This window comes from Cyrtonyx montezumae, unplaced genomic scaffold (genome assembly GCF_038088225.1).
Source record: "Cyrtonyx montezumae isolate F1298 unplaced genomic scaffold, pur_monq_1.0 scaffold_51, whole genome shotgun sequence".
Lineage (NCBI taxonomy): Eukaryota > Metazoa > Chordata > Aves > Galliformes > Odontophoridae > Cyrtonyx > Cyrtonyx montezumae.
The window spans coordinates 31,053-57,981 of NW_027072058.1; the positions used below are offsets into that span (position 1 = coordinate 31,053).

Consider the following 26,929-nt stretch of genomic DNA (forward strand, 5'->3'; position numbering starts at 1 on the left):
GCGCCCGACCGGGAGCCGCTCCACAGGTGCGGGAGCGGTGCGGGTCTCGGCCGGGGAACTTCGTGGGCGGCGGCGGTGCCGGTGGCGGAGCGGTGCGGGCCGGTCCCCCCGCCCGTCGGGGTCGCGGGATGCGGTCGCCGCGGTTCCGCCGCTCCGCGGCCGCCCCCAACTTTCCCCGCTGACGGCCGCGGGGCCGCGGGCGATGGTGAGCGCCGGCCGCCCCCCCGCCGCCGCCCGCCGCCCGCCCGCAGCCCCCGGCCGGGCCCGGGGCCGCTCCGCCGCCGCCCGCTGAGCCGCTCCGCCGGGACCATGCCGCGCTGGGAGGCGGCCGCGCTGCTCGCCGCGATCGTCGGCGTCTGCGTGTGGAGCGACGACCCCGGCAAAGTGATCTCGGACCGCTACGCCGTGTACTGGAACCGCAGCAACCCCAGGTGAGCGCGGGGCCGCCCCGTTCCCTGCGTGCCTTCCGCTTCTGCCTTTTTCCACCACCCCCCCCCCCGGTTCCCCTCCCGGTTCCCCTCCCCGGTCCCTCGCAGTTCCCGCACGCCGGGGTCGGGACAAAGGCTGCGGCGATGGAGAACTCCTCCGCGTTATTTTCCCGTGGAAAAAAAAAAAACCAAAACAAAAAAAAACCCCAAAACCCAGAACTGCTCTGTCAGCTCTGCCCGTTTCCCCGCTCTATCTCCGCGATAAGAAACCTCTGTTGTTATTATCCTTATTTTAGCGAGGCGTTTTTATGAATTATTATTATTTATCGTAGCGATTACAATTTTCGGAGAGTTCGGGTTTGTTTTCTTTCTTTTTTTTTTTATTCTTTTCCGTCCCGTCTCTTTGTTCGCTGTTCCGAAAAGCCCCCGAGTTCAGCCCCGCACGATGAGCCCCGACGGTGGAGCGGAGCTCTGGCACGGCCCCGATCGTTGCGGGCCGACTCCGGAGCTCCATCGCCCTCCCCCCCATCCCCCCCCCCCCCCCTCCAACCCCGGTCCTCCCCGGGAGCGGCCCTCGAAGGGCCGAGCGGAGCCCACGTCGCGGCGATGCGGGGTCTGCTGCGGGAGGGGGGGGCACGCTGCAGCCGCACTCCCGTCCCCGTGCCGCTCCCCCCTCCTCCTCCGTCTCCACATCCCGGTGGGACCCCCTCCTCCCTCCCCCCGTTTGCCGGCGGCTCCGGGTCGGTCCTCGGTGGGATGGGGCCGTGCGGTGACACCGCACTCCGCGCTGGGACGGGACGCCCGGCGCCTTTGTGCTGTGCGTGGTGGGGCCTCGTCCGCCCGGCATATGGGTTTTATTATCCCCCTCGCATTTTTGTATGGGGTTGGAAGAGGGAGGGGAGGGCTTTTTATTTATTTATTTCATCGCGTTCGATTATATTTTTTTCCCCTCCCCGTCGCAAAGTTGGTTTTCTTTCTTTTTTCTTTTTCGCCGCACCGTTTCACCCACGCTTTGGGGCTTTTATTTTCTTCTTCTTCTTCTTATTTTGCCTTTTGTTCTCCCAAACGGGGCTGTGCTGCAGGTGAAGGGATGGGATGGGGAGGTGGTGCCCATCACGTTGGCCGTCCCGCTGCCGTCACCCCGTGCTGTCCTGGTTGCAGTGCTCCCAGTGCCATCCCGCAGCATCCATCAGCACTCCGACCCGTTGGACCCTTTGGGATGAAAATATCTTCAAGGGATGGGGGGGAACGGAGCGAAGGAAGCGGGGAATGATGCGGGGTGAGCAGACCATGGCTGTGGGGCCGTGCTGTGACCCACATTTTGGGGCTCATGGGGGCACGCAGCCGTCGCCGTTTGAGTTCTGCTCCCTGGGTGCAGCAGTGTCCGTGTGTCCGTCTGCCTGTGGAGTTACTCGAAGATTATTTCCTCCTTCTGGATGAGGAGCAATCTCCGTGTGCCTCTTCGGCTCTCCTTTTCCTCCCCTGTTATCCCCGTGGTCTCATTTAAGAAGGGGAAAATGGAAAAGGATCCAAAAAGGCCTCAAAAAAAAAAAAAAAAGAGTGAGGAAAACGCCCTGTTGCCCCCGACCCCGCAGCCGGGCTGGGGCTGAAGGGTCTGCTGTTTTCTGTCGTGATCTATATCCCATCAGGGTCGGCCGTACATCCCTCCTGCTCGATTTGATTTGCCCACATCTGAATAATCCTATATTTCATCGTTGGATCTAAATGTAAAAACACCGAAACGAGCGGCGCGTCGGGAGCTGCCCGCTCTGTGAGGGCACAGAGCTGCTCCGCACGGGGCCGGAGAGCTCTTCCTCACACACAATGGGGTCGGCTCCGTGGGCCGAAGGTGGGTGAGGGTGGAGAGCTGTGTCCCGGAGCGTTGGGGTCTGCAGTGGGGTCTCTATGGGGATGCTGCTCTGGGTTTGGGCGCGTGGAGAGCGCTGCGGCGTTCGGGGTTTGGATTTCGCCTTCGCACTGGGACGCCCCGACCCGTGTGGACCTGGGGCTTCTCAGCTCTCCCATTTGCTGAGGACCGGTGCTGGGTCGCTCTGTCAGCCGCCCCGAGCGGGGCCTGGTGCTGAGCAGCACCTCCATCCGTCCTTCCTCCCATCCTTCCTTTCCTCCTTCCTCCCATCCTTCCTTCCAGAGCAGCAGTTCTCCCGCGGCCGCCGTGGATTTGTGTCTGCAGGAGCGTGCAAAGTGTGGGGTATTTTCCTCTCTCTATTTACGGTACGGATACAAATGCTGTAAATGGTCTAGATTTTACCCGTGGCCTATATTTAACTGTGAAGTCATTTCTGTGCCTTGGAAGCCTCATTTTCTGTTTCTTTTCTTCTTCTATTTTTTTTTTCTTCCTTCTGTTGGTGCTGTGAGCACAGCTGGGATTTCAGTTCTGCTCTCCAAGCAGCAGCTCTGGGCGGGCATCACTGGGGGACGTGGGGTTGGGGATGGGCTCGGGGCACTGCAGCTTTTAGCTGTGCTTTGCCCCCCGTTGCTGCCTCCGTGGCTTTGTCCGTGGCTCGGTGCTGCTCAGAGCCGTGGCTGTGCCGTGTCCTGGCCCGGCCCGTGGGGCCCAGGCTGCAGTGAGAGTGATGTCCGTGGGTCCTCTTTTGAGGGAGCGATGGGAACCCCCAGCTGCTGTTCTGTGGGAGCTGGGAAGGGATGGCTCCACACGTCTGCACCGGGGGCCGCGTGTTGGCTGCGCCGTGGGTCCCTGGCGTTTGGGATGGGTCTTTGGGGCTGTCCGTGCTCTGGGGTCCTCTGAGCATTGGGGTCTCTCCCACCATTGCCCCGTGCTGGGATCGGAGCGGCCTGGCTGCCTCCAGTGCCCAATGCCAGCGGTGGGTTCCCTCGGAGTTCCCATTTGGATCGTTTTCTCTTTGTGCTCAGATCATTTGCAGCCCTCCCCACCCCTCTTTTCCAGCCCGCTAAGCCGTGTTAGCTATTCTCCACCAGCCAAGGGCTGGAGCAGCACGGTTAATAGAGAGCAGCTCCAACTGGGGCCAGCGCCTGCGACGAGATTTTCTCTCCCCATCCCTTCCCAGGGGCTGCAGTCACGCTCCCACCGCTCACACCTTCGGGGTCCAAATGCCACTGGGGACTGTGGGGCAGCTGCTTTTCCCCATTGCCACCCAAAGCCACGCAGGTCCCAGGGGCACAGCAAACGGGCTCTGGGTGAAGGACAGAGGGACAGCTCCACGCGTGGCTGCAGAGCTGTCTCTGTGCCCCGACAGAGGTGTTTTGTGGGTGTGCCTCTCGTGCACACACAGTCCCTGTGCACTGACACCCACAGCTGCACGCCCGGTGCTGTCGCTGGGCCTGGGGATGCCCGTGGGTTACGTGGGTGTCCTTCTGTCCATCTGTGCTGCCCCACGTGCCGTGGGTCGGGGCTGCCAATACCAGTGGGTGCGTACGTTTGGTGAGGTTCATCTGCTGGGCTGGCTGGGAAATTGCAGCAATTTTTCCTGAAATAACTCATTTCCGATGGTGAAATTCTGATACAGGTATTTTGTGTGTGTGTGTGTGTGCGTGGTGTTAATTGTGTGCTGGAGATTTGCTCTCTGTCCTCGGTGTTTTTTCCCCACTTGGACACGACCTCGCTCTGCTCCGCTGGGTTGGATGGCGTTGGGGTCGTGGCGTTGCTGCTTTCAGCCCCGAAGAGGAGTTTAAGGGTACTTATATTTTTTTTCCCCTTGCTCACAGTGTGCCCCCAGCTCGGCTCCCGCCGTCCCCATACAGTCATGGGGCCGAACCCCCCAGCGATGGGTGCCACAGGGACCCCAAAACATGGGCAGACGCCTTCCGGAGGTGTGAAGCAGCGGCAGTGGGGCAGGGATGTCCCAGTGTGAGCTGACTGGGAGGCACTGGGATGGGGCTGCAGGTGGGTCCTATCGCTGCTGGTGGGAGTTCTCCTTCCTCTCCCCCTCCGCTTGTTGATGCTGCTGTGGCTGGGCTGCTAAATAGCTTCCCATTGTTCGAGAGCTAATTACCTCTTAATGAGGCTCCTTACTCAAAAGCCAAGAGGAGCGGTGGGTGTGTGGTGCTGCCTTTGGGCACTGTGCCCACGGGGAGAAGGTGCAGGACCGTGTTAGGTTTGAGGACCACGGCCTCGGTGCTCTGCGGGGTCAGCACTGTGCCGGGGTCGAGCTCAGCCCCATCCCGCACCCAAATGGGCACAGCCCCCATCTGCAGCGCGGCGTTGGGGCGATGCCTCCATCCGTTGCATGCCATCCTTGGATGATCCTGCCCTGTCCCAGCCAGGACCGGCCCCTGGGGGCTGCGGTGTGGGGGGGTGATGGTGGGAGGGGGCCGAGCTCTTGAAATGTTCCCCTCCCCATTTCCAAGCCCGGGCGGTGCGGCTGCTGCCGTGCACCCAGCGATCACCGCCGGCATTTCCACCGCTGCCTCGACCGAATGCCGAACCCCATCTGTGCTGTGTCACGGAGCAGGCCCTGATTTATGCTGGGCCACCCCGAAATCCCCCCCAACAATCGTCGTCCTCGTTGCAGACCCTCTGCCCGAAGCTCAGCTGGCACCAACGCATGGCACCGTGCTGCATCCTGCACCACATCCGCACCGTGTGCGTGCCCTGCCTGGGCCCTGCCTGCACCATGTGTGCACTGAGCGTGCACCGTGCTTGTTCCGTGCGTGCCCCACGCCCGCAGTGTGCGTGCACCATGTTTGCAGTGTGCGTGCACTATTCCTGTGCTGTGTGTGCACCGTGCACCCCCCTCGCCTGCTCTCTGCCTGGACCTGAGTTGTGTGCATCCCTTTCACCATCGCCACGCTCAGCCCCATTCCACCCTGAGCCCAACTTCTGTTGCTTTCTCTTTATTTCCCCCTTTATTCCCTTTCCCATTGCACTGCAGAAGAGGAGCAGTGCCCGGGCTCGGTGCCTTCCCCACGGAGCTCCCAGCATCCCAGCAGCGGTGGGTGTGTGCTGGGAGCCCTCATCCCCACTCCTCCCCGCCGTCCTCCACCAGGATCGAGTGCTTCTCTTCGGCCTCACTCAATAGCAATGCATTTTATTTCAAGCGAGCCGTGTTCATGTGCGCGGCCAAACCAAACCCACCGAGCCCGACCCCACGGGGAGCTCGGGCAGTCCCGCTCCTCCCTTCACTCTGACCCCATTTCCTCTAAGAGGAGCAGCCCCCGCAGCCCGTGCTGGTGTTACTGGTGTTACTGGGCTTTGGGCTGCGCCCCACGGCCGCCGTCACCTTTTGCTTTGCATTTTCTTTAGGATATTTTGTCGGTTTTTTTTCCCTGTTGCAGCTCCCTGTCCCCGTGCAGGGGGAGCCGCCTCCATCAGCTCCGGAATCCCAATTATTATCTGCTCTCTGGATCGTGGCTTCTTATTAAATTTGGCACCGCTGGATTTGCCGTTCCGGCCGTCTGCGTCGGTGCTGGGATTCATCTCCCTGAGCCTGGGGGTGGGGGGGGGGGAAATGGAGTGGAAAAAGCCCCGGGTGGAGCTGGGGGCTGCGGTCGGTGCTGTGTCCCCACACTGTGCCCCATAGCACGGTCACCACCACCACAGTGCCCTCCCCGTGGGGTGGGGACCTCTTCTTTGGGCCAAATGGAAGCGATTATCATTCCTTTTTTTTTTGTTTTTTTTTCTAACGAGGGATACCTTGTTAGTTGCTTAAAAATATATATATAACAAAAAGTTCTTTTTTCCGTGCTCTGAAATTCAGAGCTGCTTCTCTCCGCTGCCCTGGGCACAGAGGATGCTCCATCTCCTCCATCCCGTTCCCCTCTGCTCTGTTTGCTGACGGATCTTTCCCGGTGCATTTCTCCTCCATATTCCATTTCTTCACCGCACCATTTCACGGGGTCCTGTGCCCAGATCCCTCTCGGGGGGTGGAGGGATGAGGATTTCTGCAGCTCCCGCTCTGCTTCCCACCCGTGGGCACTCAGGGACCTGTGGGGTCCCGTTGCCCTCCGCCCTCTCCTTCGCTCCCGTCCGTGTTCCCCTCCTGGTGCTGCTCCATTTTGCTCCGTGTGGAGCGCAGAGCGCCGTATCCTCACAGCCGTGATGGGATCTGGCTCTGGAGCTTTTGGGGTGAGCATCCCCACGTGGCACCGTCCCTGTGCCACGGCAGACCCCCGGTGCTCAGCTCAGTGTGGGGCTCCTGGGGGTGTAGGGCTGTGGGTTCCCCCCGTGCTGCGGTGCCCAATACCCCACGGGCTTTTGTTGTGCTGCCACAGTTCCTGTGCTCGGTGTCCCGCTCGGGTTGGGCGTGGGGACCCTCGGGTGATGCAGGGGGGTGGGATGTGCTCCAGTTCCCAGCTCAGCACGCGGACATCGCCTCTTTCCCCGGCCTCAGTTCCTCATATTGAGGTCAGGAGTGGTGCTGGGGCCGCTCCATCTGCAGGGTGAGGTAGGGGGGGAACGTGGGGCTGGGAAGCACCGTGTCCGGTCCCTGCCCCCCCCGGGGATGGAGCCCAGCTGGGCTCTGTGCATTTTGTTTTTTGTTTTTTTTATTCTTTTTTACCTTAAACATTTTAATATTGGTTTCACCTTATAAATCACCGCACCGGGCTGCCTTGTAAAGGGAGATTTATGGGCCCAGGTGTGGCTGCGGTGCGATGAACTCTGCTGCTGGCCGGCCTGCTGCTGTGATGGGGGTGGGGGTGTAAATCCCATCCCCAGGGGGGGCAGGGCTGGGAATCACACCCCAAACCTGGAGCCGTGCATCCCCTCTGCTGGTGTCAGTCTGTGGGGTGAAGCCGTGGGGCTCAGCCCCCCAAACCCCCACGGACGGCTGCGGTGGCTCCGGAGGGATTTTCCCAGCGCCATCGCTGCCCGCAGCAGCACAAACGAACCAAGTAATTGCAACATGGAAATATTTTGTGCTCATTAAGTGGTGCACGGAGGAGCAGCGTTCCCTGGCGCGGGCAGGGACTCCCGGGGGTCACCGGGACCCACAGCTTGCTGCTCTGTGGCCAAACATTGGGGTCGTCCCAGGGTGTGGGGCCGCCGCGGTGCTGGCTATAGGGCAGCACGGCGGCCCCTGCTTGGTGTCGGGCTCAGGGCTGATGGTTATTTTTTCTCCCAGCTGCCCCAAATGCAATGCGTTGCAGCTTAAAGTGGCAGGGACACCGTGACCCTCTGGTGCCGGGCCCCGGGGTGCCCCCTCCTCCTGGCAGCAGATGGTTTGCAGTGTGCAGGAGGTGCAGAGGAGCAGTGCACGGAGCACGTTAGGGAGCAGGGATGTGTCTGAGCCCGGCACGTGCTCGTGGTGCTCCCCGCGATGCTGTCGGTGCCGGAGGAGCGAGGCCGCTGCGTGGGGAGAGCTGCAGGCGGGGGAAGCTTTATGGCTGTAGTTAAGGAGACTTTATGATATTGTATCTGAACAATTGCCTGCTATTATCTGGATCGATGCCGCGTGATTGAGACGCCGGTTGATAACCCAGCCGCTCTCACACCGCGCCGGGTCGCTTTGCTCTCGGTGACGCCCCTCAGCCCTTCTGCTTTGCTCCCCTGGCCGTGGGGCATCCCCTGCCCCATTGGTGTCCCTGCGTGGGCCCCGTGGGGCCGTGCTGGCTGCCAGCCCGGGGTAGCGCCTTTGGGTGCTGGGTGTCCTTGGGGCTGCGTGCAGCAGTGGGGTCGGGCACCAGAAGCTGTACGCTCTCTGGCTGAGCCCAGTTCCCCTTTCTGGACATACTGGGGGACCCACTGGGGCTGCTGGCCCTGTTGTGATCTCAGGAAGGGGTTTGGGGTCCCGGCCCCACCTCTGCCCACCCCACGGTGACCTTGGGGTGCGTCACATCACCTCCGCACACCGCGTTTTCCGCAGCTGTAAAACGAGGGCAGCGATACCTTTCCCACCTCGCAGAGGGCTTGGGAGGCTTAATTAGTTAATGTTCGTCAAGTGCTTTGAGGATTAATTAATATTGCGACTAATTTTTCTGATGGTAAAACGCCGCTTCCCTATCTCCGCTCCGCTGCTGTTCTGCGTGACCCTATAACCAAGCTGAGGCAGCCGGGAACGGGGCCGTGCTGGGATCGGGAGGGCAGCGCGCCCGGTGTGGGGCACAGCTCTGCTCCCTGCCCTCACCATGCAGCATTCCCACTGCTGGGATGGGCACTGCCACTGTTCCTGCTCTGCATCCCGCAGTGCAAAGCTGCCCCATGCACCGTATCCCCCCGCATCCCCCCGCATCCCCCCGCATCCCCCCGCATCCCACATCCCCCGGTGCCCCCTGGGACCCGTGGGGGCTGTTGGCTCAGCCCCATCTCTGTGGCTTTGGGTGTTTCCCAGACACAGAACAGCTTTCCCCACGAAACAAGTTGGAGCAGGCACACCTGGCTGCGAGCTGCTGGCAGCACGGGGCATTTCTGCTGTCTTAATTCCCGTATGCCATTAGTCAGAGCGCTGACTGGCAAGTTTTGTTTCCTCCGAGATGATTTCTCAGCAGCGGCGCTGCTCGCCCGCATCCCTCCTGCTGCAGAGCCGGGGTCAGAGCGGGTGGGGGGGGGATGGGGATGGGAGGGGGTCTTTGCAGCCCCCACCGCGGTGTCCCTGTGCAGATTGAGGTCTGTGCTCGCGGGCTTTGCTGCCCTGCTCCTCCCCGTGCGTTTGCTGCTCCTTTTGGAGAGGACAAAGCGCGGCCGTGCCGAGCTGCCACCGCCCGCACCCCGCTCAGCGCCGCTGATGACATCCCGGCAATTAAGCTGGAAGTAATGCAATGATAAAAATAACATGGTGTCCTTCTGCAGCACGCTGCATCCCACCAGCTCAGAGGTGTTTAAAAACCCATTTCACCCCGATCTCACCGCCGGGCCCTCCTTCAGGCGCGGCCCCAGTTCCCCCAGTTGAGGGACTGGTTTGACGTAACGTGATTTACGTGTGGGTTGGATCGGTTTCTTTTTTTTTTCCTCCTTTCTCTATTTTTCCTCTTTCCAGGGTTCTTGGATCCCCAGGGCTTTGTTTTCCAGCTTCTCTCCGTACGGAAACGCGTTGTGTTGGCGGCGGTGGAGGCACTCGCGCCGCGGAGCGGAGATGGGCGTTGGGGTCACACGAGTGGGGCTCTCAGGCTGTGCCTCTTCGGGTGCATTTCTGAGGTTTCCCACTGCCCGTCCTCGCTTGGAGGGAGCAGAGTGCCACGTGCCAGCCCTGTGTGGGGACAAACTGCGGTGCTGTGGGGCCGAGGGGCACGGAGCCGCTTCGTGTTGGTGTTTGTCGTGCCCTATGGAGCTTGACCCCATTGTGTCCTGAGGATGCTCTGAGTGCTGCCCAGGGAGCAGCGGGCTCGCTGTGCCATCACCATGGCGCACACACGGCCCCGTTCCCACACAGACCCCATCCCACACATCCCCGTCCCCCAGCGCGGGGCTCCCGGCCCCGTCCCATCTCCTGCCCCACTCGGGGCACTGGAAGGGGCCGAGCAGTTTCCGGGCAGGGAGGGATGGAGGGGGAGGCAGTTTCCGTTGCTGGGGAACATATGGATCCAATTGCTCCGTGCAAAGCTGAGCAGTGCGGGACAGCTCCTCCGGGCATCGCCGTATTCAGCAGAGCTGCCACGTTCCCGTTGTCCCCATCCCGTCCCCGTGCCCGGGGCTGCCCGTGCCGTCCCGGGGAGAGCCTCCACCCGCCTGTGCCTTTTGTCAGCCTCAGAAAAATTGACCTTGAAGCGCGCTGGAAGAGCCCTGCAGCTAATCGTGTTAGGAGGTGTCTGACTGCAGCTCCGCGCTGCTCTACCTGAGCGGCATTAGCAAAGGGGACGCGTCGGGCTCGCGGCGCCCCGGCTCAATAATTGATGCGTTTGCTCAGCTCCCCTTCCGTGGAAGGAAACCCAAGTGGTGGTGGGAGGACGGCGGCTCCGGAGGGAGGGGGACGGGGATTGGGGTCGGGGATGGGCGGCCCAGAGGACCCCGTGGGCACTGAGAAGCCGTGGGGTGATCCTGCACCTCCTGCTCAGGATGCAGGAACCCGGGAGCAGCACTGCCCGCATCCCTACACCTCCCATCCGTGAGCATCGCCTCCTGTGTCCCTCCTGTGTCCCTCCTGGTGTCCCCCCATCCCTGCGCTGGGGACATCAGCCCCATCCCCGCTGCCCCGTCCCCTTCCTCCTCCCCTCCCCACCATTTTCTCTTTCCCCTTATTATTATCATTTTTTTCCTTCCCCCCCCCGTTTTTTTTTTTTTTCTTTTTTTCCTTCCCCCTCTCAGAAACGCGTGCGGGGAAGGGGAGAGAGATTTTGACCTTCTGCCTGGAACCAATTAAAAAGGTCTTTCCGCAGAGACGAAAGTGCTCGCGCACCTTTGTATGCTGCTAACGGGTGGAAGAAAGCGGAGGCGGCCTTTGAAGGGGGGATGGAGGTCTCTCCGCTGGGACCCCTCCAGGCTTTCAAAGCCTGCGTTACTTCTTTATTTTTAAATAGCCAAATTAAAGTGACTCCTGCTTCCTTTCCTCCCCACGAGCGGATCGTGCCGCGAGCACGTGGCCCCGGGAGCTGCGGGGACGTGGAGGGGAATACGGGGGGCTCTGAGTTGGGGGCTGACCCCCCCCCCCCCACCCCACCCCCATCACACCATGGCACCCCGGTTCTGTGGGATCTGCTCCCCATTTTGGCGCATCTACCGAGCACTGGGGACAGAGGTCCCCCCCACAGCAGTGGGGTTTTGGGGAGGGGGGGGGGGGATGGGCGCTGTGGACGTGGCCCCGCCACCCCCCGAGCACGCAGCCCCTTGAACTCGAGCAGCCACGCGGATGAGTGGGCTCCTTCAAAGGGCCCCCCCACAACCCGGCCCCCTCCCCATCTCCTTAAGACGCACTGAAAGGCGCCCGGAACAAAGCACAGGAAGGATTTAAGGTGGTTTCCGTGCAGACCTCAATGCGGAGCTGCTCAGTGGGGGCAGCACGGGGGCTTTCATCCCCACGCGGAGTTGGGGCGTCCCCCCCCCCCCCCTCCTTCCTCCGTCCACTTTTTTTTCTTTTTATTATTTTTTATCTAGTCTCAGATTTATTTTTCCACAGTATAATTCTGAAAGACAGCGGAGGATGAATTATTCATTGACCCCTAACTGCCTTTGCATACAATCCTGGCTGGGGGAGAGCGCCCGTGTCGAATGCATTTGTGCGCAGCGCTGCCCCCAAAAAAGGGACTGAAATCCATTTTTAAGGTCTGCTGGGGACATGGGGTGTGCTGCGGGGTGGGGGGGGCTGGAACACGTGGGGTAAGGCAGAAAGTTCCTGGAGGGGGGCATGGGGGGGGATTCTCTGCCTTCCCATGGGCTGGGACAGCTGATGTCCCCGTGGGTGTCCCCTGGCTCACGTTTGGGTCCTGGTTGACCCCAGAGCACCTCTGGGCTGCGTTGGGGTTGGGGTCGGGGCGTCACCCATCTCTGCTCTGTGGGGTTGTGTCCCTCCTGGGGGGAAGGCATGGGGACCACTGGCTTTTTTGGTACATTTCCTCTGTTCCCAGGCAGTCCTTTAGCACGAGTCGAGATGTGAAACGTCTCTGAGAAAGGAAAGGGATTCCCCAAAGGGTCCACGTGGCCATGGCACTGTGCGGGACCGCTGCCCTCACCCCTCTGAGCATCGCTGGTCTGGGGGCAGCCTCATCCCAGTGCCCCCATCCCTGTGCCCTCTGCTCCCAGGGCCACCGCCGCCATGTGATGGGGAGGGAGGGTCCTGGTCGCTGGATCCACTGTGGTGGAGGGGGGGGGAAAAGGGGGTGAGAGGGTGAGAAAGAGGGAGGGAGGGAGGGGGGCACCTTTGGAATGGCGTTAATCTGATTAGAGTGTGATTGAATGGACAAAGGGAAAAGGCTTAAAGCTGTGAAAGGAGCAGGGTGGGGCCGGGGGGGCTCGGTGCCCTGCGCAGACCCCGGCGGCTCACGGCAAATTAGGTCAAATTTGGCCAGGGAAGTGCGGGGGGAACGAATGTGGGGGGGGGAAGGGGGGGTGGGCTCCGGGTAGAGAGATCAGAACGCTGCCGCGGCCCCTGACCCCACTGCTGGCTCTGTTAGGACCCCCAGTGTGGGTGCTGCCCTGACCCTGCTGGGGGCCACGCACCCCCTGCCCTGTGGCCTCGTGCCGGGGAGACCCCTCGCTGATGCTCAGATGAGGGGGGGGGGGGATTCCCCACAGCCCCCACCCTTGAAACACCAACGTGGGGGGAGCCCAGCCCTGTGTACAGCTCCACGTCCGGCCCTACACGCAGCCCTACGTTCAGCCCCAACCCCTTCTTGTCTGTCAGTCCTGGTGTCCGTGGGTCGGGGCACACGGCTCAGGGTGGGGGCCGTGCTGGGGTCCAGACCCCGCAGTGTGGCTGTGCCCCAGAGCCAAGAGTGCTGGTGTGAGGCAGAAGGGGGACAGGGATGGGGTGGCCAGGGGGGGCAGCCAAGCTGTGCCCACGGAGGGGTCACCTCAGCGGGGTCAGGGCAGAGGTGTGGTCACCGTGGCCCTGCTGGCACGGGGATGTCCCCGCAGCTCAGGTGAAGGTGGGTCCTCCCGTGCCTCAGTTTCCCCGTTTGGCAGCTGGGTCAGAGGCTGTTCCCATGAGGACAGGGACTGGTAGTGGGATCCTGTATGAGCCCCGTGGCCCTCGGTGGTCGGTGATGGTTGTAATGCACATTGGGCTCCATTGGGATAGCGCATGGATCTCAGTGAGCATCGGGATGGCGGCGGGGATGGGAGGTACCCATGGGTGGTAGCAGTGGGGAGAAGGGGCAGCTGTTGTCACGAGTGCTGCTGTGCCTCCATGGGGTCACACTACTGCCTCAGTTTCCCCATATGCGTGGGGAGCTGTGCCCCTGGACCCACGGCTGTGCCTCATCCATCCCTTCTGTCAGTGGGATCGTGGTGGCCGGGCCTGAAATGCACCTCAAATCAGAGCAGGTGGGAACAAAGCCGGGAGCATCCCAGGGGTGGGGGGGCAGCGGGCACCGCCCGGAGCTGTGGCTTCCAAGAACCAGAAAACCAGGAGGGTTTAAAAAAAAAAAAAGAGAAAAAAAAAAAGCAAGCAAGCAAGCAGTTCCCCGATTACATCTGGTGCAGTGACAAATCTGCCAGGCAGGTGATTATCCGGCGCGGACGTGCCCAGCGCGGATACGGCTCGGATTAAAGGGGAAAGGGAGGAGGGGGAGAGACGGCCCTGTTAAACCAACACCGCTGGAGCAGCGGACCTCAGTGGGAAGGTGTTGTGGGGAGGGGGCTGCCGACCCCCGGCCCCACTGCAGCGTGGCCCCATCCCCCCCCCCCCGGTCCCGGCATGCCCTCGGCGCGCGGCTGCCTTTCCAGGCACGTCCCGGCATCCCCTCGGGACGGCGCAGAAAATTAACAGCAGTTCAGATCTGAGGAACTTTATGACACGTGTATGATAGGACTGAACCAGGGCGTAATTGAATGACGGATGAGCTTCCAAGAGCCACATTTCCAGGGAGTAATGAAAAATAGAAGTGCTATTGACTAAAGGAGCTTTCGGCGGCCGCGCGGCGCGGCGCGGGATGAGCCGGCTGCCGGCAGGGGGAATGCATCAATACGGCAAGTAATAGCTCAGTTATTATAACTCTGGAAATGTCATTCAGGCCTAACCAGAGAACACTAGCTATTAACTAGCCTTAAACAGCGCGCGCGGGGCGGGCGGCCCGGCCTGGGAGCACCCACTAATTATTTTGCTTTCCTCCGTGGCTCCGCTGCAGTTTCCTCCTGGCTGCGCTGCGGGTCGGGCGGTGGCCCCGTGTGTGTGTGTGTGTGTGTGTGTGTGTGTGTGTGTGTGTGTGTGCAGGGGACGTGCGTTTGTCACCAGCCCCAAATGTGCTGCAGCTGATCCACGGCCAATGCGGCGATGTGCTGCGGGAGCACGGCCCGCCCGGCTCGGGGCACGGCGCTCCGCAGACCCCTGAGGTGTAATGAGACCCTGTGGGGAGAGTATCGAGTGAACCTAAATGGATTTTCTCCATTAACACAGCCCTATCATCCCGTTATCAGCTCCTCGGGGTCTGCGGTCGGAGCGGGCTGCACTTAGCGTGCTCTCTGCCAGCACAGCTGCCTGCTGCTGCAGCAACCACGCAGCTGCACCCGGCCTGGTGTGCTGCAGGCACTGGGCGTGCTCCGTGCACTTTGCACGCTGCGTGTGCTTTGCACACTGCGTGCACGTGGCGTGCTCCATGCTCTTTGCACACTGCGTGCACGTGGCGTGCTCCGCGTGCTGCATGCTCTGCCGTGCTCCGTGCACTTTGGGCTCTGCCTGCTCCTGGTGTGCTCCCTTCACTTTGCACGCTTGTGCACTCGCACTATTTGGGAATCCAACTTGAGATGCCGTTTCTGGGCAGAGCGTGCTCAGGGTCAGGGCAGCAGGGTGTGGTAAATGCACGTCTGGTGCACAACCCGCCCTCCCCGTGCCCACCCCCACGGTGCAGGTGCAACACGGGGGGCTCAGTGGGGCGAGGGAGGGACGGAGGCTGTGGGTCTCATTCCTGCACACGACTGCTACCTGCTTTGCAAGCCAGGGTTCATCATTAGTCAGGAAATAATAATTAATTGTTGGGCAGACAAAAGACATCACTCGCCCCTCTCTACTTTCCCATGTTAAAGGGAGCTGACAGAGCTGGGTATGATGAATTACGTCTCTGCAGCCCATCACCCCCACGCTGGGGAGTGAAGTCCCACACCGTCCTTCTTCTGGGGGTCACCCGGGTCCCAGGGACAGCGGGGTGGCACTGGGTACTCAGGGGTGGGGCCACGGGGGTGGGGGAAAGCAGGCAGGCCGGATGGCTCCGGTGCAGGGGGTGTTGGCTGCCCCACTGCCCTTCATCCCCGTTCATCTGCGGGTTCTGTGCATGGTGGGGTGGGCCGTCCCAGCCCTGCCATGGGGAAACTGAGGCACGAACGAGGTCGGCCCGCTGTGGGGTTCCTTCCCCATTTGGACACCCTTTGCCTGGCGGGGGGTGGGGGGGGGCCCGGCTGCCTGTGGCAGATAACCCCCAGCAGTTCCCATCTCTCGCCCTTATCAGCGCCAGCCGTGTTAATTAGGGCGCTCAGCGTGAGCAGCCTGAGCACGTATGAGCACGCGTGGCCTCGTGCACGTGGCTGCAGCAGAGACACGCGGGGCTTCTGCGGGGCACGGCGTGTGCACGGGTGCGTGCAAACTGGAGTGGGTGTGCACGGCCCCGTGCGTGCTCCCCACCTTCCCCCCTCTCCTCTCCTCCTGCCGGAGCCCCGTGCTCCGCTCACCTTTGCTGTCAGCCTCCACTGTAAACACCTTCTGCTGCGGTGCCCGACCCTGTCCTGCGCCATCTGGCCGCCGGCTCTGCTCACCCTCCCGTGGCCCTTTCCCCTCTCCCACCGAGACCCCCATTCCTCTGCACCCACCCCACCGTGCCCTGCCCCCCACGGCCGTGCCCGACCCCGTGTGTCTGTCCAGGATCGGCTGCGGGAGGCGAGGAGCCGCCACCGACGGCGCTAACGCAATTAGCGTTACACTTTCCAGCCGCCGTCTCTCCGACGATGAATTTCTGATCTGATTACATTTGCGCTGACCCCGCCGGCACACGCAGCTGTCTGCAGCCCGCCTGGCGGGCGCTCCCGCAGCGGGCAGGGCCAGGGGTCAGCGTGCCCGGGGACCCCCGGTCCCCCCCCCCCCCCCAAGCCCAATGGTTAGGTGCCCGCATCCCCACTGCCACCACCGCCGCTGTGCAGCATCGCCCGCTGTCACCCAACCGCGGTGCAGAGAGGGGATGCAGGGCGGTGAGGAGCACCCTGGGGTGCCGGCGGGTGCCGTGGGGGTTGGGGACATTTGTCCACGTGCCTCCCCTTGGTGTCCCCCCGTCGGCAGACCCCGCTCCCCGCGCCCTAACCCCTGCAGAGGGGCGGTGGCAGGGGGCTGAGGGCAGTGCCAGGGGAGCGGTGCCGCCCGGTTTTATTAGCGAGTTTAACCTCCAGCCTTCCTTACATGCCACAGTGCCCGTAACTAGTGCAGAGGCTGCTTTTATGTGCAAATGAGCCTTTTTTTTTTTTAATCTTTGACAGAGAATGTGCTGTGTTTACATAACAGAGGGCCCTGGTACTCTGGAGAGGGCCACTGACAGTGCTGGCAGGAGATGTTAAGAAAGATCTAACATTTCTGATCTCTGTTTAGCCAGAGGCACTGCGAGGCAGCGGGAGAGGGTGGCTGGGGGGTGCCTGGGGGAAGGCTGCTGTGCTGCTGCCCAGGGCTCTGCTCTGCTGCCCGGGGCACGGCGGGCACAGGGTCAGGGCACGAGGATAGGGGGGCACAGGGCCAGGGCGTAGGGATGGGGGCACAGGGATGTGGGCACAGGGGCAGGGTACAGAGGTAAGGGCATGGGGACAGGGCACGGGGATGGAGGAACAGGGTTAGGGCACAGGGATGGGGGCACAGGGTTAGGGCATGGGATGGAGGAACAGGGGCAAGGCGTGGGGATGTGGGCACAGGAGCAGGGCTGGCAGAGCAGTGGTGCTGCATGGGATGGGGCTGCAGGATCCGGAGCACGGGTGCAGCACGGAGCCCTCTGTGCAGGGTGATGGCAGTGAGCTGGCTCAGGAGAGGGGAAATGCTTTTCCTGCCAGCTTGGGTGACACAATGACCAATATCCTCACGCCTGCCAGGTTAAAATGCATTAATTCAGGGTAGTCCGTTAATGGCAATATTGATTAGTCTCAGTGCTGGGCTAACGAGCATCCATGTTAATGCGGGGTGAGCGGTGTGAGTCGCAGCAGCTGGTGCAGGTCCAGGAGGGGGGGACACATTCAGCACACCCCGAAATTCACTGTGAGCACCTGGGGGGACTGAGCTGTGTCTCCAGCACACGGAAACAGAGCATTTCTCTGCCGAGCCCACACATTTCCAATTGACATCTGCTCTTTTTCTTCCAGGAAAAGTGAGTAACCTTGCGAGCCAGAGGGAAACCCGTCTTGTCTGTGCCTGTATCAATCAATCAGTGCGTGTCTCCCCATCTCTCCCCATCCATCCATCTCGTTACGGTGCACTGTGCTTTGTCATGGCAGCAGTGCCCACCGCCACCTGATCATTTGGGGTCTGCCTGCTCGGGTCGGGTCCTGTCCCAAACCAAAAGCCCTGGCTGGTGGCTGAGTGCTCTGCCGGGGTGTGGTTTCTGGGGCCAGGATGCCCAGATCCTGCTTTTCCTGTTGATTTTTCCCTTTCTTAGTGGGACTTTGCCAACAGGGCGTGGGGCAGTGGGTCTGGGGGTCTGAGGCAGCGATACCACATTGGAACACTTAACAGAATCATGGCCAGGGGGACCGAGTCCCACATTGGGGATTTCCAGCTCTTCTCCCACTTCGTTTCCCAGCACCTTCCATCCAAAATCCTCTTTGGGGAAATTAATCAGGATCCTCACCACCACGTGAATTGCAGAGGAGCACAAAGGTGCTGCGCTGCCCTCTGCAACGCCTGCCCAGAGCTGAACTCACCCCAACATCACTCTGCTCCCCAAAAACGCATCGTCAGGGCGAGAGCAGCTTGGTTTTGGGGCAACACGTTTCCCCTGTTGGGGAGTGCATGCTCAGGAGCCCACGAGAGGTTCCCTCTCCCCGGGCACTCTGCAGCTCATCTCACACTCGAGCCAGCGCTGTGGTTCTGCCTCCAAATTAATATGGATGGCCGAGGGCACATCTCATAAGATAAGTGCGTCGTCTTGAGAGCGGTTGAGATGTGAGAAGGGCCGAGTGCTGCGCCCACGCTGCTCACAGCCACGCAGGGATCGGCCTCACCGGGGACCCGGGGGCATTCCTGCATCCTCTGCATGGGGAGCAGCTCCCTGTGGCTCCGTGGGTGCAGGTTTAGGGTGCAGGTCTGTGGGGCAGAGTGCTGGGGGCAGCGTGGGGCAGCGTGTGCCCCTCTGCCCATCAGCGCCTTAGGGAAGCTCTGCTGTATGGGTGCAGCGCTCGCGACGCGCCGGCGTTTAAACAAATTTTGTTTTCTTCTCTGTTATAAAGTCTCCCCTTCGCCCGCGGGAGTGAGGATTGCTGCTCTTTTTCTAGATCTGCAAACAGGCTGAAATAATAGCTCCGGGTGTACCCATTTATCTATGTGTCTATCTATTCATGCATCCCATCTCATCCCACTCTGTCACCCGGTCCTGTAATATCTCAGCATCTCCCTAAAGCAAAAGATGACAATAAAGTGTAAATGGGGAGTGTTGGCTCTGGAGCATAATGATGGCAATTTAGATGCCAGCCATAATTTTTCTGCCGTTGCCCCAGGTAACAGAGCAGTTGTCTCCTGGGGGAGCGTGGGGGAGCCCGGACGAGGTTACCTCCGCTCTCTCGTGGCCAATGGCCTCGTGGCACTCTGGCTGTCATCTGTATAGGAAAAAAGGGAAGGGAGACATGTGGAAATGAAGATGAGTGAACCTCCGGAGCGTAGGCCTGACAGCCTGGGAGGCTCCGGCTGAACCCAGAGCCATGGGGGATGGGGACACTGCAGAGCCATGGGACACTGTGGGGCCACAGGGACACTGCAGAGCTGTGGGGACATGCCCAGCTGGGCTGCCCTGCTGTCTGCATCACCCCCAGCCCCTCCGCAGCACTTGGGTGCAGATTTCCCCCCCCCAAAAGAGCAGCACAGCGAGCTGGCAGTGATTACTTTGGCTGGGAAGGTAACCAGCAGCGGGGAGCAGCGACCACGTGCGCGTGTTACCCACACGGTGCCACCCATCCCAGTCTGTACTGCTCCCTCCTGCCCGTACCAGTGCATCCCACAACCAGGAGCCAACACTCTGTTGCATGCTGGGGATGGATTCAGCATTAGTGGGGTTTCCCACCTGGCATGGCACCCAGGTAACCTCCCGTGGGTGGGAGCCGCCGCCGTCATCCCAGATCACTGCAATCGAGCTGCTGAATGTGTAACCAGGATCAGAGTTTGGGAGTCGAGATAAATATTGATATTAAAGCTGTCAGGGCTGCCCAAGTGACTCCTGATGCTGGCTGTGCCATATCTTGTCACACAACCTGCTGGCAGCGCCCGTCCCGTGGCCTCTCTTTCAAGGGGGGGTGGAAAAAGGGGGAAAATGTACTGGGTGTCCCCGCACCGCCCGCCTGCCCATCCCAATCCGGGTCCCCATCCGTGTCCCTGTCCCTCCTCCTGCTCCCTGTGCTCCCACTTGCTCCTTCTTTATTTTTTTAATTAGCTGATCCGCTCTCCGGCGCTGAAGTGCGTTTCCAGCCACCACATTCAGGAAACCTCATTAACACAGATCAAAAGGAGCTTTTAATGATTTATAAAGGTGCAGCAGTTTGGAGAAATTAAATAATTTACGTGGTGTGTGTATGGCGGGTCCCTCAAGACCACATTACAGGCACACAGCGAGCTGCGACCAGAGCCCTGCTGGAGCTGTGCCGGGGCTGTGCCGTGGTGCCAGAGCTGTGCCAGAGCTGTGCCATGGTGCCAGAGCTGTGCCATGGTGCCAGAGCTGGGGCTGTCATGGTGCTGGAGCACACACGGTGCTGCATATCTGCATGCACTGAGCTGTGTGCTCTGGGGTTGCTTGGCTGCTGCCCTAACCTTGCACTTGGAGCTGTCACTGGGCACAGGATGGGATAGAATGGGATGGGATGGGATGGGATGGGATGGGGTGGGGTGGGGTGGGATGGGGTGGGGTGGGGTGGGATGGGATGGGATGGGATGGGATGGGATGGGGTGGGGTGGGGTGGGGTGGGGTGGGGTGGGATGGGATGGGATGGGATGGGATGGGATGGGATGGGGTGGGGTGGGGTGGGGTGGGATGGGATGGGATGGGATGGGGTGGGGTGGGGTGGGGTGGGATGGGGTGGGAGCAGTGGCCATGCGTGTTGACACGGTGTTGCAGCAGGCTGTGGAGGCCTTTGTGCAGGATGGAGGGGAACAGAAGGGAAAGCGTCCCAGCTGGGAGGGATGGCTGCCCTGCTCTGCTGGCTCTCGGGCCGTGCAAGGTGTGTTAGCAGTGTGTGTAAATAAGCACTGAGCCCCAACCTGGGGATGGGCAGGTGTGGGTGGTGCTGGGGTGGGTGCAGAATGCACCTGGTGAGTCCTGAAATGGGCACCAGGAGCTGCTCCCCTTCCCCACGTGGGCTCCCTCTGCATCTCCGAGGCGCAGCAATGCGGCCGGCCAAGGAGAAAAAAGAAAACAGATGGGAAAACCAGCTTAAACGATCCCGGCGTGAAGTCCATTGCCGGCCACGGACGTGCCAGGAACCCGCCGAGCGCCGGGATTAACGGCGAGCGGCACCAGAGCTCCTCCTGCAGGAGTCGTTCCCCCCTCCTCCATCCCCACGGGACGGGATTTCATCGCCTTTCGCTGCTCTTTTTCTCCCGGTGCCGCTGTTTCCCGTGGGTTCCCCCGCCGGTGTCCGCGTGGCCATTTGCATTTCCATCAGGTTGAGCCGTGCAGACGGAGCGGGGCGGTGCCGGGGGGGCCGCGCCGGGTTTGGTTTTGCTCGGCGAGAGGATTATTGCTCCCGATCACGCTGTGACGATTTGAATGGAGGAGATGGAGGGAGGCGAAGGAGGAAGGGGGGAAATTTCGGGGCCGGGTCCCCGCGGTTGGGGGACCCCTGGAGCCGCAGCCCCGATCCGAGCGCTGCTGCTCCTCCGATGGTGACACACCTCCTCATTTCCAACCTCAATTTATTCATGGCCGGTTTATATCCATTTGTTGATGTGCCAACGCCGTTCTTCAGCTTAAATAGCTCTTTTCCATCTATAATATCTCCCCCAACCCCTCGAGCTCGAGCACGTGTCCTGCCTCAGCAAACAGCTGCAGTGCCAGCAGGTGGGCTGCAGGAGTCGGGGTGCTGGGAGAAAGGGGGTGCTCCTTTCTTAGGGGGGTGGGAAAAGCATCCGAACAAAAGCAGTGGGGAGCGCGGGGCTGTGCCGGAGGGGTGGGACCTCGTGTGGCTCTAATTCATGGAAAGGAAAATGTTGGGAGGGTGGCACCTGAGTGCTGCTGTGTCCGTGTCCGTGTCCGTGTCCGTGTCCGTGTCCGTGTCCCTGTCCCTGTCCCTGTCCCTGTCCCTGTCCCTGTCCCTGCAGCGAAGTGCTTCGTTAGCGCCGAGATTTTATTCCAGGCAATTTCACTCCAATGGGTTTCCACTCTTATCATGCAGAAGGACCCTGCACATGATGCTGGGAGAGTTCTCAATGAGCAGCCCAGGGTACGGCGGGCGCTGGGGCCCCATAGCCCGGGGTTGTCCCCCCCACAGCTGCCCTATGGGGATTCCTCGGGCTGGAGGGGGGGAGGGATGTGGGGTTGTGGGGCAGCCCCGTTCCTTGGCCAGCAGAGCAGGCCGGGCTGTCAGGCAGCACTAACGGTAACGAATGCCCCTAATGAAGCACCCAATTAGCCAGGATCCCAGCCCTAATGGTAGCTGACAGAGCTGAAAGCTGCGAGTAGTCAATTGTCAAGTGCAACATCCCATCGGAGGGAGACGCCGGGGCTGCTCCATTCATCTCTGTCACGGGAAGCGGTGCTCCCTCCTTCAGCCGTGGGAGCTGGGAGAGATCCACGGACCCCACAGACCCCTATCACACCCCACCTCGTAGGCCCCACAGGCACCGCGGTCCCACAACCACCACAGACCCCATGAACACCACAGGCCCTATGGCTGCAGAGACCCCGTAAGGCCCCATAGACCCCATGGGCTCTGCAGGCCCCACAACCATTGCAGACCCCGTGACCCCCACAGCCACACCAAGGACCCACAGCCCCCATGGCCCCACAGCCCCCATGGCCTCATATAGGTCCCATGACCCCGCAGTCCCCACAGGATGGGATGGGATGGGATGGGATGGGACGGGATGGGATGGGATGGGATGGGATGGGATGGGGTGGGGTGGGGTGGGTGGGGTGGGGTGGGGGGGTCCAGGACCCACCTTCCTCTGAGATGAGATGGGGTTGGATTGGGGTGGGATGGGGGGTCCAGGACCCCCCTCCATCTGAGGGCTCCACGCGGTTACTGCGCTCCCCGCTGCTCCTGGCCCCGTCTGTGCCATTCATCACAGCTAATCACCTTTAATTCAGCACTTTGTCAGTCCAGAAAAAGCCCTTGGAGTCGGTTGATTTTGGTTCCTCCACCCCACCCCCCCCCCAGAAAAAAAATATAATTATTGTTATTATTATTCCCCTGATGAGCGTGAGCCCTTCTGTTAGGCCGCCTTTGCTCGGACTTAAATAACAATCATTAAAATAAATAATTCTTTTAAATGAAAGGAGGAGAGTGGAGCTTTTCACGGGTTTTGGTTTTTTTTCCCCCCTTTTTTTTTTGTATTGTTTTGTATGTGTTTGAAATTGTTTCCCAGTAAATCGCGGCCCCTTTGTATTAATTTTACATTTTAAAATGTTACCTTGCCAGGGGCAGGGTTGGCACTGCCGACTTGGAAAAGGAGAGGGAAGGAGAGAGAGAGAGAAAAGCCCTTCTCCTTAATTAGCGCGTTTCTCTGTGTGATCAGAGTGCTTATGAAGTGGGTAACGAGCGGGATGGAGGACCAGACCCCCCCCCTCCCCCCCCCTTGGCTCATCCCTGTGTCCCTTTTGGGGTGCTGAGTGCCTTTTTGGTCACCCACTGCTACCGCTGCTTCCCGGGCTGTCGCTGTCCCCCATTGGGGACACACGGGGCATCCATGCGATGAGTTGCAGCCAGCCTCAGCCTGGGTGCTCAGGTGGGGGCATAGGGCAGCTCTTTGGATTGGGGGGGAGGGGGGGGTCTGGTGAGTGCTCGTGTTGTGGACCCCCAGCAGGGTGTAGCATGGGGTGTGTATAGAATACACACCACGGTGCTGAGGGAGCCTGAAATTAATTAGCAAAGAGGGGGAAAAAAAAAGAGCAGAAACACTGGGTGGTGTCCTGGGGGGCACAGGGCTGCGCTGGGGGGGCTGCAGCTGGGGGTCCCTGGGGTGCCAGGGGCAGGGGCCAGGTGCTGTGGGGTGGGAGCTGCCACGTGCAGCCCTCTCCCAGCTCTGCTAATCCCTTAATCTCTCAGATAATCAGTGCCAAAAACGCAAATTACAATAGGATTGTGGCACGCATCGGCGTTAATACCAAAAGGGTCGATGCTATCGTGGTGAATAATGATTTTGTGCTACTTAGGAGCGAGCGTCGCAAGCTTATTAATCTTATAACAACGAGGGTTTAATCTTCTGGGGTTTGGAGGGGGGGGGAGTGGGTGGCAGGGGGACGGGGCTGTGCTGGGGGCTACAGCCAGGGGTTGGGGGTCAGGGTTGGGGTCAGGGTTAGGATTAGGGTTGGGGGATGGGGTTAGGTTAGGGTTAGGTTAAGGCTGGGTTAGGGTGAGGGGGGGGTTGGGGTGGGGGTCGGGGTTAGGGTTAGGGTTGGTTGGGGTTAGGGTTAGCATTAGGGTTAGGGTTGGTTAGGATTAGGGTTAGGGTTGGATTAGGGTTGGAGTTGGTTAGGATTAGGGTTAGAGTTACGGTTATGATTACGGTTATGGTTATGGTTATGGCTATGGTTAGGGTTAGGGTTATGGTTAGGGTTAGGGTTAGGGTTATGGTTATGGACATGGACATGGATATGGATATGGATATAGATTTGGATATGGATATGGACATGAATATGGACATGGATATGGATACGGATACGGATATGGATATGGATACGGATATGGATATGGATATGGATATGGATATGGATATGAATAGGGATACGGATACGTATACGAATACGGATATGGATATGGACATGGTGAGGGTTGGGGCCCAGGTGGGGGTCCGGGGGGGGGTGCTGCTGCTGACTCTGCCATGCCACAGGTTCCACCGCGGGGATTACACCGTGGAGGTGAGCATCAACGATTACCTGGACATCTACTGCCCGCACTACGAGGAGCCGCTGCCCGCCGAGCGCATGGAGCGCTACGTCCTCTACATGGTCAACTACGAGGGCCACGCGTCCTGCGACCACCGGCAGAAGGGCTTCAAACGTTGGGAGTGCAACCGCCCCGACTCCCCCAGCGGACCCCTCAAGTTCTCCGAGAAGTTCCAGCTCTTCACCCCCTTCTCTTTGGGCTTCGAGTTTCGGCCCGGCCACGAGTACTACTACATCTGTGAGTGGGGGAGGGGCTCGGGGGGGGGGGGGGGGGTAACAAGATGAGCTCAGCGTGGCACAGGAGGCACCGCCGCTCCACTCGCCGTGCTCATCTCCCTTATTATTTCTCCCCCTTTTTTTCCTAAAGCATCTGTTTTCAGCCCACTTAATTTGTTCCTTTTATCTCTATTAAATTACCATTCCCCCCCCCCCACCTCGCTCTGTCCCCCTGCAAAATGCCACTCACGAAATAACCGCATCCCTCCCCCCCCTCCCCCCCGCTCCCCCATTTTTTTTAAATTCTTTATTATTATTTTTTATTTTTAATGTCGTTAGAGGGAGATTACACAGGAGTAAATGGTGGAGCTGATCATTGCTAAACCGGTTAGGATTCATGTCATGCGGAACATTAGAAATTACGCCTCTTTGAGGCGCCGTATTTAGCAGACATGAAAGAAAAGAAATTACCTCCTCCTCGAGCTCACAGATTGGAGTGCCATTAACCTCACGGGCACGGGGACAGCAGCGTTGGGTCAAGGGCACACGGGGACCCTGGGGACAGCACAGAGCTGTGACCTTCCCCGGGTTCTGAAGTCACAGAGTGAGGGATGGGATGGGGACGTGGCCCTGGTGGCACTGGGTCCCCAGAGCTGGGGGAGGGGAGGGTGTGCTCCCCCACTGCCGGCTCTCGTGTCAGCTGGGTCTCAGTTCCCCCTCCTTGCAGCTCGGGTTCAACTTTATTGTGAATCATGAGCCCTTTAATTCCAAAAAGAGAGAGAGAGAAGAAAATGAAATTCCTTAAAAAACACATATATAAAACTGGCATTTTCTCATACTGAGCGGGGACTTTCACCAAGATAATTATTACCATTACTCCCTTTGTCTCTCCCAGCGAGCTCTGGAGCCTTATCCTTATTCTGCCACGTGGACCCATCTCACTCTGCCCCACGGCACCACAGATGGAGCCACTGGGGCCACCTCCTGCCCCACGGAGCCCCCAGCCCCATCCCTGCCCTCTCTGTCCCCGGGGGCCGTGCCATGGGTGGGTCGTTGTGTTGACCCCCACTTGGGCCACGCAGTGTGGGGGGCTCTGAGCTGCAGCTCTGCTCTCACACAACCACTTCTCTCCTCTTTGTGCTCCTCTGCAGCTGCATCTCCCCCAAACGTGGTGGACAGACCCTGCCTCAAGCTGAAGGTTTACGTTCGGCCAACGAGTAAGTGATTCACGGTGACACGGGGAGGGGGAATGTGGCCCACATTTGGCTCCAATGGGGGGGAGAGATGTGGGGCTGGAGCTTCCTGCAGCACCACATCCCATCCCTGTGTCAGTGCCCAGGGCTGGGGGCTGCGGGGGTCCACGTGGCCGAGGTCACTGCCTCTGGGTTCCAGATAGAAGCAAAAAATAACAATAATAATAACAATCTCAGCGTGGCCACTTCTCAGAACCAAATAACTCAGCCATTTAAAAAGGGAAAAAAAAAAAAACCCAAAAAACAAATTAATAATTTTCTTCTCCTGTTAACGTGTAATTAGCAAATGGCAGCGGCTCTCCCTGGGGAAGGGCTGAGTGCCTGTGAAATGTCACCGTTTAAAAGGATGCGTGGCTTTAAAATAAGACCCAATATAATGAAACCGTCTGCAAGAAATCATTCTGTTTTGTTCAGGATTAGGGCGCGATGGGGGGGGGGGGGCAACTCTCCCTCCTGATATGAATTTTATACTGTTTTTAATAATATCAGGATTACGTTGCTGTGCAGGGAGAGGGTTCTCCCCACTCCTGGGGGTCCCGGGGTCTGAGTGCTCCCTGCGCCCTGGACATGTGTCCCTGGGGGTGGCACTCAGCTTTGCATCCCATCCACCTCACGCAGAACCGTCCTCGCGTTTGACATGCAGAGATGGGGACGGGGATGGGACCCCCACCACGACCCCTCGGTGCCCAGCCCTGTGTAGGGGTGCTCTCTGGGAGCATCAGAGGGCAGAGCCCTTTGGTTTAAGGACCCCATTATTTTCTGGGCAGTGCAGGGGTTCGGTGCCTGGCTCCGGGGCCGAGCAGGTTTGGCTGCTCCCAGCACCCGCAACCCATCAGGGCATCACAGTGCCAGGCAGACTGCGCCAGCTCAGCCCTCCCCTCCGTTCCCTTTTTGCAGACGATTCCCTCTACGAGTCCCCAGAGCCCATCTTCACCAGCAACAACTCGTGCTGCAGCCTCACAGTGCCGCGTGCCGTGCTGGTGGCCGCGCCGGTCTTCTGGACTCTGCTGGGCTCCTAGCGCCGTGGGACGGACGGATGGGACGGGATGGGACGGCCTCAGCACCACCACAGGACAGAGCTGGAGCCCCACTGCACCCTGCCCGGCCCCATTCCTGCCCCACACCGCAGCGGGGATCCCGCAGTGCTCACGCCCATCCCCGCGGCAGCGACCCTCCGGTGGGATGCTGCTTTTTACATTTCTAGACCAAATATAGAGCCCCGTCGCGGGTGGGGTTTTTTTTTTT

At 60.2% G+C, this 26,929-nt stretch overlaps 1 protein-coding gene across 1 annotated transcript; it reads left to right on the forward strand.

Moving 5' to 3' along the window:
- The first annotated feature begins 89 nt into the window (after window positions 1–89).
- EFNA2 (ephrin A2) lies at window positions 90–26,929 on the forward strand. The gene is made up of 4 exons (XM_065748860.1): window positions 90–431; window positions 24,161–24,453; window positions 25,583–25,648; window positions 26,582–26,929. The coding sequence occupies exons 1-4, from the start codon at window positions 310–312 to the stop codon at window positions 26,701–26,703; spliced, it is 603 nt and encodes a 200-aa protein (XP_065604932.1). The 5' UTR covers window positions 90–309; the 3' UTR covers window positions 26,704–26,929.